The 12065-nt window shown below is 44.9% G+C and overlaps 1 protein-coding gene across 1 annotated transcript in view; it reads left to right on the forward strand.

Annotated features, from left to right (window-relative positions):
- POU6F2 (POU class 6 homeobox 2) overlaps positions 1-8054 on the forward strand; it is a 485940-nt gene extending 477886 nt beyond the window's left edge. The window contains exons 9-10 of the mRNA XM_062179142.1: positions 4007-4175; positions 7550-8054. Of these exons, the coding sequence (XP_062035126.1) occupies positions 4007-4175; positions 7550-8054 (674 nt within the window). The remainder of the gene's footprint in view (positions 1-4006; positions 4176-7549) is intronic.
- The last annotated feature ends 4011 nt before the right edge of the window (positions 8055-12065 follow it).

Consider the following 12065-nt stretch of genomic DNA (forward strand, 5'->3'; position numbering starts at 1 on the left):
CAGCACCATGGCTCAGTAGGATAATCCTCCACCTGCAGCGCTGGCATCCCATATGGGTGCCAGTTCTAGTCCCGGCAGCTCCACTTCCAGTCCAGCTCTCTGCTGTGGCCCAGGAAGGCAGTGGAGGATGACCCAAGCACTTGGGCCTTGCACCCACATGGGAGACCAGGAGGAAGCACCTGGCTTCTGGCTTTGAATCACAGTAGTTCTAGCCGTAGCGGCCATTTGGGGAGTGAACCAGACAGAAGACCTTTCTCTCTTTTTCTCCCTCTGTCTGTAACTCTACCTCTCAAATAAATAAAATCTTAAAAAAAAAAATAATGGTAATAGGTCAAGAGAGACAAAGAACCCAGACTTCTCAGGCCAGAGCCATAGAGAAAGATTTCTGCAAATAGCATCAGCAGATGCCCCGGCATCCACACCTGCAGTGCTTGTTGAAAGTGCGCATCCCAGCTGGCTCACTAGGCTAATCTTCCACCTGCAGCACCAGCACACCGGGTTCTAGTCCCAGTTGGGGCACCGATCCTGTCCCAGTTGCCCCTCTTCCAGGACAGCTCTCTGCTGTGGCCCGGGAGTGCAGTGGAGGATGGCCCCAGTGCTTGGGCCCTGCACCCGCATGGGAGACCAGGAGGAAGCACCTGGCTCCTGGCTTCGGATCAATGCAGCGCGCCGGCCTTAGACCTGCCAAACTAAGAAAAACACAAGCCTAAAAGCCATATTGTTGCAAGAAAACTCTTTGGCTTCCATTTGTCCACTTTTGAACCTCCACTGCCCATCGTGGCAAAGCTGCCAAAGCCTCTATTCCCTCTCAGCGTCCCAGTCTGTTCCAAGCATCCTCTCTGCTCTCCAAGGCTCCTCTCTTACACCTCATTGCCCCCTGCAAGGAGCCATTTTAGATTTGGTAAAGATCCTAATTGCCCTCCTTTGCCTGTGAAATTGTAGTACCACAGCCACACCGCATACCTGCTGTGTCTATGGACTGTGGCCTTTTGGCAAGCCACAACCATTGTGCCATCCCAGACTACCTCTGCTTCTCTAGAAGCAGGCTCAGCCCCACCCGAGTGCATGCTTTAAACACAGGGTCACAACTCAGGCAGGCAGGCTGCAGGCCCCAGAGGGACTGGAGATGAGGATGAGGAAGAGGAAGAGGATCCCAAGGGGCAGCAGAAGCAGTTCCAGCTGACAGAGAGTTACCAAGGACAAATGTAGAATCCCACGCGGCCAAATCATCCAGCATTTCAAAAGAATGTGGGAGATCTAGATTTTTCTTCAGAAATCAATGTTTAAATGTTGACAAGTCATTTGAAAAACTTTGAAAGCACCAGAAAAGCTGAGTTTTCTTTGTTAGCTATTCGGTTGCAACTTTTGCTCTAGGGATGTTTTAATGGAGAAATGAGAGAAGGGGCTCAAGGCTGCTATGTGCATGGATACAACCTCCCACAATCCTTAGCAAAGTCTGCAAGCCGCCCCAGGCGGCGTTGCTAGTGGGATTTAGATCCAAAGGGCAGACTCCACCAGGGATGACCCAAACAAGTATTTCATTAACCAAGTATTACCAGCCTTCCAAGGGGAGTTTGGGGGAAAAAAAATTCAGGATGTTAATTGATCCTAACAACCAAACCGATTCTCCAGGCACCCCTGCCCATGCACATAGATCTTCGGTGTGGAACACTGAGATATTCCCCCTCCTAGCTTGAGCTTCTACCCTGTGAAGGCCCCCCCACAGTACTTGTGCTCCTCCCCACAACTGCACCTGTTTGCATGCAGTCCCTACTGAAAACAGTGTGGCCCCTGCGTTCTCTGAAAGCCACGCATTGGCTAAGACCCAAGCGATTCTCCCTGCTGTCCCTGATCCCTCCTCTGCATACCTAGGGTGGGTACCGCACAACTAGTTTTTTTTAAGATTTATTGATTGATTGATTGATTTGAAAGTCAGAGTTGCATAAAGAGAGAAGAGAGGCAGAGGCAGAGAGAGAGATCTTCCACCTGCTGGTTCACTCCCCAGTTGGCTGCAACAGCCGGAGCTGTGCCCATCCAAAGCCAGAAGCTTCCTCTGGGTCTCCCATGCAGGTACAGGGGCCCAAGGACTTGGGCCATCTTCTACTGCTTTCCCAGGTCATAGCAGAGAGCTGGATTAGAAGTGGAGCAGCTGGGTCTCAAACCAGTGCCCATATGGGATGCCAGCACTGCAGGCGGCGGCCTAACCCATTACACCACAGTGCCAGCCCCACAACTAGTTCTTGATTACACTCTGATATTGTTCTCTCTCATTTTTCAAAATTTATTTATTTATTTATTCAAAAGGCAAAATTGCAGATAGAGAAGGACAGAGAGATACTCCATCCAATAGTTCACTCCCCAAATGACCACAATGGCCAAGGCTAGGTCAGGCTGAAGCTAGGAGCTTCATCTGGGTCTCCCATGGGGGTGCAGGGGCTCAACAACTTGGACCATCCTACCCTGTTTTCCCAGGCACATTAACAGGGAGCTGGATTAAAAGTGGAGCAGCAGCCAGGACTCAGAGCAGCACCCATACAAGGATGCCACAATGTCAGTTGCTCTAATTGGTTCTTATGTGCTAGTGTTATACCCAATCCCCTCTGGACTATTATCAATGCCACAGAAGCTGGAACTGTCTCTGTCTCTCTGTCTCTCTCTTCCCTCCTCCTTCTACTCAAGATTCTTAGGAGTCACTTTTGGGGGAAAAAAAAACTCACAGGCTGTTGATTGCAGGTTATAGCACTTTCTAGTCTCCCTACAACAAAATCACGAGTGGTGACATGCAAAAATGCTACAGGACATTTTCTTAAATGTGAAGGCAAAGGTACAACGTATACCTGTATTGCTGATTTGTTTCCTCAGGCTGGGAAGAATCCTTGTGCAGTAATGGGAATCTATGCAGGAAGCTCCCAAGCTCTCCCCCACCCCCAGATATTAATATTGTTCAAAAGTCCCTGAAAAATTGGCACTTCGGGGAGGCGAATGTTTGCTTCTTTTCATAACAATCAGAGTTTCGACAGCCCAGAACCCAGAAGAGTAATACAGTCCTTGGACAAGTCCACAAACTCCCTGAAATGGATGGGCTGTTGTGCGGAAAGAGGGAAGAGAAAAACTTTCCGGCTCAGTGGGAGGAATGAGGGGAAGAACAATAGCGGCCGCTGGCAGGGGAATGGCTTCGCGACGGGCAGGATCGAGCCGCACTTTGAAATCTTCTGCCATCCCCAACCCATGCTGTCTCCAGCTTGGTGTGCATTTTCATTTATCCAGGGATCAGTAGCCAGGGGGGGGAAGAGTTTTATTCTCCAGCTGTTGTGTCATTTCCCTCGCTAAGTCCTAAATTGACCGCGCTACCCAGCACCAAAGGAGCCTTCCTGGGTAGACATTGCTTATTACGTGCCCTTTCAGGGGACAAAGGCGTCCGTGTCAGTGAGCTGCTATGGGGAGAAAAACGACTATACTATTCTCGCAGCATCATAAGCACGCTCTTCTGAGACGCTAATGTGAACATGAGAAATTAGACAACACTACCGTCTCTTAGCCCGGATGCCTTGGGATCAGGTGAAGGAAAACACAAACGGCTACTCGCTTCAAGGGCAATTTTTACCAGTAAAGATCCCAATTAAGACACTCCAAGCACAAGTTTTCCAATTTTCACATCTGAACCTATTCATAGGCAAGATGGAGTTGTAGTCGTCACAGACAGCCTGCCAGTGCTGGCTGGTATTTGTTAAGCCCACAGGAGCACGCCCTTGCACTGGGGAGTGGCAGCGGGCTGTGGTCTTACCTGGGACAGAAGCATCTGGAAGCATGACTTGTGTGGGTGTAATGAATGGGGTCGGGGGTGGGGGTGGGGGTGCCTCACCTGGGAGACAAAGAGAAGACTCTGCGACATTGGCTTTCCTCACCGCTCTGTTCGAGAGAGCCACTCTCGTATAAATCGTAATAAGCAGCTATCACTCGGTTGTGTGTTGACATATTGATCCTATTTTTAAAAACATCTCCACAGATCCTCAAACGGCAGCGGGTGAGGTGGATGGGGTTAATCTGGAGGAGATCCGAGAATTTGCCAAAGCTTTTAAAATCCGGCGCCTGTCCCTTGGCCTGACCCAGACTCAGGTGGGACAGGCTCTCAGTGCTACCGAGGGCCCTGCGTACAGCCAGTCGGCCATCTGCAGGTAACCGCGCCGCATGCCGTCACCTCTGCTGGCCACCCGGGACCTCGCTGGTCCTCGCGGCTCAGCTGTTTTCCTTCCGGGCGGGCAAAGCTGGAGGAGCAGAGTGTGGGAACAAGTTTGGGGGTAGCCATGTTGGGGTGGGTGATATTGCTGAAGCAGATTTCGGGGGGCGGGGTCTGGCTTGCTAACTCCTGTCAACTCACTATGAACTTCCAAGGCGGTCTCACTGGAAACACACTACCCCGGCCAGCAGCCTCCCTTCTGGGCCACCAACTCTGTCTGCACACAGGAGTCGACTCTGAGCAAATGTCATGCTGCCAGGCCTAATGTGTGTCACTACTCCCACTATGGCTGCTCAGAGACAGCTATCAGAATTTTCCAAGAAAATACACGTTGAAAAAAATACACTAACCATCTTGCGACTTTAAAGAATTTTTTAACTTGTCTTCCTAGACACAGATTTAAAAAGCACATTTAAAAAAAATTTTTTTAAAACAGCAGCAGTTGCTTTGAATGGATCAGAAAGGGGTAGTGACGATCTGGTCTAACTGTGCCCAGCCTTGCAAAATTAAATAAATAAATAACAGAATCCAGCCTTGGCTGTGTTCAAGTTGATCCGGGTTAAGTCGTCAGAAGCAGACCCCGCGCATGCATGTGTGTGTTGCACTAATCCCATGTTTATGCATGAGGTAACAGAGGCACTTCGGTAAGAGCTTTTTCCTCTTGGGCACTGCCTTATGAGTCCTCCTCCATCAGGAAAAGCCAAGAAACCAACTCTAAACTCATTTAAGTGGATTTTGTTCTTGGTGATCCATGAAATGCTGTCTTTTTATCTGCTCTTTATACTTTTAATGTATTCCCCAAAGGACGGAAGTGTACTTTTCCTGCAGTTTAAGACTAAGGTTATAAATAACATCAGTATGGGGTAGTAGCTTGCAGCTCACATTTTGCTCAATGATTTTCCATAAAACCCATTGATTGTTGTTAAATACAAAAAGCACCATAGGATCCTCTCACTTGTATGGTCTCCCCTACTGTTTTTTCTTATAAGATACCTCCCTGTAGAAAATAACCTTTATTCAGTCTATACAAGGATACCACTGCTGAGAAATTTGTTTCAAGGCTTGTATATGTTATTCCAAACAACACATACAGAAGCATCAACACTAACAAGCAGCATCAATGATATGAATACTTCGTTCCCTGTTGGGAAACATTAATTTCGTTTCATCTTGACAGGCTTGTGATAAAGGCAGACACAGGTTTTTAAGTTGTTGCCAATTTGCTATTGTTGCTAAATTCCTCTTTTGGCTTATGTTTAGTCTTAAAATGTGATTTCCTTTTATTGATTGAAGTGCTACCTAGTGCTTTAACTCATACACCTAGCGTTCCTTGGGCATTCCCAATCAAGTATGTTGATTTCTAAAGTCTTCCCCAGGGAAGTGCCAAAAAGGCTGTTGTCTGAAATGAAGAGAGACCTGGGGAATTCCTGGTATCATAGAACAGATCAGATGCCTTGACTTTGAGTCCTTTCTCCAGCTCCCAGAGTTTCAGGAGCTATTTATTAAGGAGGGTAGGGGGGGAAGAAATCTTGAAAGAGACCAAGATCTTACACTGGAAGAATTTCAGCGAATTCAAAGGGTAGGAAGGGATCTGCATTGGAGCAGGTGGCAGCTCTTTTCCCTAATTAGCCGCAACAATGCATAGATGCTACTTTGGATTGTTCCCTATCAAAGGCCCAGAAAGAAAGATGCCACCAATACAGTGGACATTGCCACCACAAGCTCTGCCATTTTGTGCCATGGCTCTCAAGAGAAGATTATCATGCTATCAAGAATTTAAACTTTGGGACTTTATATTATGATAAAGGACAGTAAAATGTTGGACGTGGAGAACTGGAATAACAATAAGAGCTTTTGGGGGAGCTTGTCACAAGTGAGAAGTTCATTAAATAACAATAATTATCAGTTCATTTATAGTGGAAGCAAGTGTAGTGTTTGCCTCCTTGACCAATACTAGAAATTGGGTTTAATAAACTCCTTGAACTCTGCATGGAAGGGGATGCTATGGAAATCACATTAAAATTTGATAATGTTTGTGCTGCTTATCACAACATTCAAGATCTAAAATGTGCTGCCAAAAATAAGATTGAGGCACATAAAGGAAGCCTATCCTTCCCATCCTTTTGTAAGCATCCTTGTAAAATGTATTCTGACCAACGCAAGTTCATTTCAACACTATGAGCACAGGCTGTTGTCATCAGATGCAATCTGTTTTTCAACAGCATGGAACACTGTAAAAGGAGAGAGGAATTCTGTGTATCCAGAGTTATACTGGAGAGGGCTGTGCATTTGGATTTAAAGCAAACAAACGCATAAAAGAAACTGGTGCTTTTTTATATTTCATTGAGAGTGGGTGTGAATTGAGTACCAGGATGACCTCTTAAAACACTGTATATAATTTTGTCCAAGATGCTTCATATTTTCTAAAGTCAATGTAGCAAAGAATTGCTGATGGCAATTGATATATAGAAGACCTCATTTACAGAAAATGATATCATTCAAGTACAGTTTGCAGATATCGCACATTAAACACAGCTTGATGCCCTGGTGCAAAAGTACACCATTACGCTGGCCAGCGTTTGGAAGGCATGGGGTGGCCTTAGCACATGGGGTGGGGGTTTCCATAGTAATTACAATGAGTCCAGCTGTTTGAGCGAAACAGTGAAGCAGCAATGGGCTGTGTTTTACCTGGAAAGGGGGCATGTTGTTAACTTCCATAGGGTGAAAATTGCTTGTTACCAGAGAGAGAGAGAAGTTAAAATGAGATACAAAAGAGAGATGAAAGAAAGAAGAGAGCTGTAAAAGAAAACTTGTCCCAGCTGCCGTCCCTGACTATGATAATAGCTGCAACATTTTCATACCCAAGTCAATGGGAAGAATTTAAAGCAAACTAAATGTAAAACATACAAAGTATCACTTTTAAATGAAAGAACATGACAACTGTTGTCTTTGATGTCACTTGCCTTAAGGATTCTGAGGGTTGGCGCAATAGAGTTGGTACAATTAAAGTAAAAGCTTAGATCTCAGGGTGTACAGGGAAAAAGAATGAGAGTTGCTTGGGTTTCCAATTGTGCTATTGTTCTGGTCCCTTGTGTGCATGTGTGTGTGTGTGTGTGTGTGGTTTGCACGCACTGCATGCAGCATGCTGGGAAGGTGGGTGCTGGCGTGGGTGGGGCTGGCTACCTTGCAGCTGGCTGCTAATCTGGAGTGGATCTGGCCTGCTGGGCAGGCAGGCAGGCAGACAGGCAGGCAGGAGCCCCACCCTGGCCGAGAACTCAGTGTAAGACTGTTCTTTCTCAATTCTCCCCCCAGACACACCATCCTGAGAAGCCACTTTTTCCTACCACAGGAAGCCCAAGAGAACACTATAGCTAGCAGTCTGACAGCCAAACTGAACCCTGGCCTTTTGTATCCTGCCAGGTTTGAAAAGCTGGACATCACCCCTAAAAGTGCCCAGAAGATCAAGCCGGTGCTTGAGCGGTGGATGGCTGAGGCTGAGGCCCGCCATCGAGCAGGTATGCAGAACCTGACCGAGTTTATCGGGAGTGAACCGTCCAAAAAGCGCAAGCGGCGCACCTCCTTCACACCCCAGGCCCTTGAGATCCTCAATGCCCACTTTGAGAAGAACACACACCCCTCGGGGCAGGAAATGACAGAGATTGCCGAGAAGCTGAGCTATGACCGGGAAGTAGTTAGAGTTTGGTTCTGCAATAAGAGGCAAGCCCTGAAGAACACAATTAAACGCTTAAAACAGCACGAGCCGGCCACGGCGGTGCCCCTGGAGCCTTTGACAGACTCTCTGGAAGACAACTCCTAAAGACACACATGCCCACCCGCGACCAGAAGCAAAATCCACCGCGACACGATTCCACCCTGGGACTCCACCAAGAAAAAAAGTACAGTTAAATTTAAGAACAGCCCCAGTCACGTCACCCTTGTAAGTAAGAGACTAAGAAAACTACCAAGTGGACAGAATGGTTTGTACATGTCCGTTGGTTTTCCAAAAAGGAAAAAAAAAAATGTTTTTTTGAAAATTTTTAAACAAGGTGCACACCGCACTCGAGGTGTGTGTACTTAGGATAGTTCCCACCACCTGTCTCCCCAAAGCCAGTTTTTTAAAGCAAACCAAATAACCACATACTTTTTGCTGTAAACTATGAAAATGTGAACACGTTTTAAGGAAAAAGAAAAAAAACCAGAACTAAACCAAAAAAACAACAACAACAAACAGAAACTTGTATCTGTTTCAAAGCGAATACAAGCCTGCCACCTGGAGGGAGAGCTACATCCTCTCAGGTACTAAGTGCTCATTCACTGAACTGTTTTAACCAAAGTCGGAAACGCGGCATTGCCAAGGCGATCCTCGCCTCCTCTTCTCGGCGTGTAAAGTTGTGTTACCGGTTTTTACATTTGTACTAACGGGACAATAGGAAGCCTGATTCCTCCCATCTTCCCCATCTGTCGTCTCCCCCTCCGGGGCGGGTGCCATTGTCAAAGCCATTCTCTGAGGCTCACTACTGGGTTTGGCAGGGGCAGGAGGCTTTGTTTCTCTTTCTGTTTCGTTTGGGAGGCAGGGGGCATCCTGGATCGTGTGCCAAAGCATCCGCTGCACTCTTCTCCCCCATGACTCGCGCGGGTGTGAGAAAAGAAAATGGAGCTTTGGAGTCTCCTCTTCCCCACCCCCCTCCCCGTGTCTCCAGGGGCCTGCTGCAAGGCCAGTCTTTTCCACTCAGATTCTAGTGAAATGCAGGAGAGACTCCGAAACAGCCAGGGCTTTGCTCGATGAACTGTCAACACTGGCATAAGCTGTAATTGTGCTCACTGTCCACACCACAGCTTGGGATTTTGCTCAGTCTGTTGGCCACGTACATGGAGAGCTGACCAAAACTAATTTTGTAATATAAACATAAGCTGCACATTTGGTTCAATACTTACATCTATGTTCTGCTTCTGTGCAAAGCAATTTCTCTCAGAAGTCTGATAGCCAAAGAAATGTCTCAAGGTTTCAGTCGAAGTACACACATGGCGCACACACACCCATATGCACACACACAAAGAAAGAGGCCAGGAAGGAAGAGTGACTGGATCATTCAAGGTCATCATGTATACCCTGTTAGTCTCATCTTTCATCCCCATAGCGATGGCAGAACTTTTTCCGGGGGGGTGGGGAGGAGGGAGCCAATTGTCCTCAGGATGTGTGAACGGAGCATAAAGGTGGCAGGCAAATCCTAACCACTGCAAGTAGGGGCAGGGTTCTTGAGGGGAAAGGAAGCGGTAACAGTCCAGTGTCTTTACTGAGAAAACAGACGTTGTTTATCTAGCACATCAGAATCACCTTCACAACTAGAAGTAGAGGATGATTTCATCATTAAACATAAGCAGCCTCGAAAGGTCCACGGGCCACAATAACCCAAGAAACCAGCAGAAGGTGCCGAGATGGGAGGATGGCAGTGCACGTGAGCACGGAGCACCTGCAGCTGCTGTCGTCACCCAGGTGTAGGCGGAAGGTGTTCTGTCAAACCAGCAGGCAAAAGAGAACCGAGAGTTTGCTTGTTGGTGCAGTGTAAATATTTATGAATAATTAATAATCATGCTGATATACTATCTTGAAGTAAATTATGAAAAGAAAAAGAGAAATTCCACCTGAAATTGCCCAATGGATAAGAAATGCCACCTCCTTCCCCTAACACAATCCCTTCTCCCCTGGGGATTTGATTTTCTTCTTCTGTCGTCTCCTTTGCTGGTTGTGTGACCATGACAGTATAATTGTACCCTCAGATGATTCATGCTGCGATCAGGAGACTACCAGCGAGGAAACTCTAGAAGAAATCCTGGAATCAGAACTAGTTGCTCACAAAGATTTCTCATTTCGCCATTCTGACGCTAATTGGACCACACTACCCTGATCCTCAGTGCCGGCAACATCATGGTATCCGTTTCACCACCTCCAAATCTGCACAAATGCCAACAACCCAGAAACCCAAAACTTTATTGATTAAAACAGATTTTGTATTCTCCTAGGACCTGTTCCAAATCCCATCAAGACAAGCTCCCCAAGAAGAGAAGTTAACAAGATAACGGATGACGGATGCTAAATGTTTAAATATATGCTGACAGCAGTTACATAAGGCCTGCTCAGTTCTGAGATCTATAATTGGAAGGGTGTAACTAGGACAGTGAAAATATAAAAGTAATCGTCCAGAGTGGAACAAAAAAGAAATATATTCATCCCACAGTCATAAAACCATTCATGTGTGGTGATTTTTTTTACAGTTTTATAATTTTGTATTGTTTTATAAATTATTTATAAAGTATTGTAATGCTTCTTATATTAATTTTTTACAGATAAATTTTTTGCTACAAGGCATAAAAAGATGCCTGAACAGATTCTTAGGAATATAAATTATACTGTGTAACTCATTAAGTCTTTGGGAACGCACCTATTGCTTAATTTTATTATGACATTTCTTGTTTCTACTTGTAAACAACTTCATACCAAGAGCATTTAAGTGTCTTTTATGTTTCCATGAACTGAAGGTTAAGGTTTCCACCACCAACAACAACAAAAAAAAATAAAAGCCACTTTGGGCATATGTGATTGTATTTCAAGCTTCAATATTTTTTTCATAGATTGTTAAGTTAGTGTCATCTTCATTTACTTCATTCCTCAATGAAAAAAATGACAGTGGATGTTATAGTTTACATTTGTTTGTGAGTTTCCTTTTCAACCAAAAAATTTTTGAATAGTTAGAAGTTTTAATTATTAAATTTTGGTTTCTTTACTTTATAACCGCAGATACACACACACACACACACCATGAAAGAGAGAACAAAAAAGCAAAAGGAGTTAGGAAAATAATAAAACAAGTAGAGGCGTATCAAAGAACTCAAGCTATAACCAAAAAGAAATCGTAAAATGCCTTTGCTCATCTTCTCTACGCTGGACCAAAGCTCAATATTTGTAGGTATATGCACATTGTATAGATATGGCTAAATGTTGCTGACAATCTCGCAATACTAAACTGTTCCTATTTTAAGATAAAAAAAAAAAAGACATACAAACTGTTCATCAATGTTTTACCTCAGCACTCTACTTGTACCCAGTTAATGACCAAGCTTAAAAAAATGGAGAAAAAGGAAATTGATTTTCATTTCCATGTTTGACTGTAAAATCTGTTTGGATAACATTTTGTAATGAGCTTTTTGTCATGTGATTTGCTTGTCTTCAACTTGCAATTATGTGAGGCACACTTGTTTATTTGTTGTTAAGAAAGTGATTTATTTTTCGTCCTCTGTGCTGTGATCTAGACTGGTCACCAGGGTCACTTATGAGGCACCACACAGAGATCTGCTTCTCCACGCCTGGAGCAGCAGCAGGAGGGAGGGCAGGAAAAATCAGACCGGGTTGTTTTGGGAAAATCAGGATGACAAGAAGTTGACGTGATATACTTGTGACCAAGAAGCCAAACTGGATATTTAAAAGCTCCTTACTTGCTCTGACATTGAAACCAAAGCTGATTTATCTGCACAGGTTGCTTAATGTTTAAAAAAAAAAAAAAAACTGTACTTAATCTAGAGCAATATCTGTATGGTTGGTAAAGCTGCACTTTGTGTATTTCTTAACAGCTTCAGATCTGTCACTTTTAATTTGTACCATAAGAAAATAAAGAATTGTTTGACATGAGCTTCTAGGCTAAGCGTGTCTTGCACTCAAATACATCATCTAAATTGTAAGCATCTAAATATATTTGCAATCTCAAGTGTTAAGGAAGGGAAGGGGCTTGAAACACACTGGTTAGTATGATTATTTTAACTTTTCAAATGAAAT

Source organism: Lepus europaeus, chromosome 20 (assembly GCF_033115175.1).
Source record: "Lepus europaeus isolate LE1 chromosome 20, mLepTim1.pri, whole genome shotgun sequence".
Lineage (NCBI taxonomy): Eukaryota > Metazoa > Chordata > Mammalia > Lagomorpha > Leporidae > Lepus > Lepus europaeus.